Raw genomic sequence first — 1,096 nt, 5'->3', positions numbered from 1 at the left:
GACCCGGGGCCGCAGCGCCCCCAGCCCGCCGGGCCTCGGGGAGAGGCCGCTGCGCGCGGGGTCTCCGAGGCCGCCCGGGCTTCCGCAGCGGCCCGCGGGCAGGAGGAGCAGGAGGCGCCGGCGACCAGACTGGCGCTTCGGCCTTTCGCCCGCGACAGAGCCGCCGTCCATCCCCGAGCCGGTCACTGGCCCGGGCGGGCGCGCGCGCGCGCGTCCGGGCCCCAAGTCGGATGGCGGGAGCGAGCGTGGGCGGGCTGCCGCCCTTCCTGCGGGGGCGGGGCTGCGCCCAGGGGCGGAAGGCCACGCCCACCAAAGGTCCCGCCCCTCGCTGGGCGTCGGCCGGGAACCCTTAGGCCTTCCCCCGGCAGGAATAAGCCCGCAGCTGGCGTGATTTGCATATTTATAGCGCTGCTGTCCTCAAAATGTTAATGACTTCCAAGGCCCTCCAGAGCCCCATGAAAAGCCCTGGGCCACCAAGCTGATCTAGATTGTACTGATTAACTCTGCTAAAGCTAAGTTCCCTAAAGTGTAGCTCTGGGTGCGTTTTAAGGAATTATTAACAAGTCTGAGGGAACGGTGCGTACACAGTGCATTTGAAGACTAGACTTTCGGAGGTCGGTAGACAGAAAAGGTTGCCATCGGAAAATTTAAAACGTGGGGGCGGTGTGGATGCCAAAAAAAGTACCCGAATAATAAAAGGAAATTCGAGAGTGTCACCTTAAGATTACTGCGTGATCAGTTACTGGTCCCTTGTATAACCTCAGAAATGTTTGTTCAATGAATGGATGAATGAATGAAGTGTATGAGGCATCATCCTGGAAAATCTTCAGACAGAAGGGATTGTGGTTGTCTTCCAGGGGTACACAGTGGTTAGTTGGGTGCCATGCCACGTGAACTTACGAGATGAAGGTGTTACTAGCCATAAGGGAGGTACAGAACACCGAGCAGAAGTATAGCTATGGAAGACAGTGCAGGTGTCTGTAAGAAGAGCTACCATGGCAAATCCTAAGTAAACCCTCTAGCTCCTCTTGCTCTTAGTTGACTTAAACATCACTAATGTTAGAGGTCGTGCAGGTGGACAAAATTGTTATTAGCA

The 1,096-nt window shown here is 56.6% G+C and overlaps 1 protein-coding gene across 1 annotated transcript in view; it reads right to left on the bottom strand.

Annotated features, from left to right (window-relative positions):
• Mcur1 (mitochondrial calcium uniporter regulator 1) overlaps positions 1-225 on the bottom strand; it is a 25,569-nt gene extending 25,344 nt beyond the window's left edge. The window contains exon 1 of the mRNA XM_004628433.2: positions 4-225. Coding sequence (XP_004628490.1) covers positions 4-171 — 168 coding nt within the window. The 5' untranslated portion in view covers positions 172-225. The remainder of the gene's footprint in view (positions 1-3) is intronic.
• Positions 226-1,096: the final 871 nt, after the last annotated feature.

This window comes from Octodon degus, unplaced genomic scaffold, assembly GCF_000260255.1.
Source record: "Octodon degus isolate 3935 unplaced genomic scaffold, OctDeg1.0 scaffold00023, whole genome shotgun sequence".
Classification (NCBI taxonomy): domain Eukaryota; kingdom Metazoa; phylum Chordata; class Mammalia; order Rodentia; family Octodontidae; genus Octodon; species Octodon degus.
The sequence above is the reverse complement of the archived record's forward strand: the minus strand, read 5'-3'. Positions and strand labels throughout refer to the sequence as shown.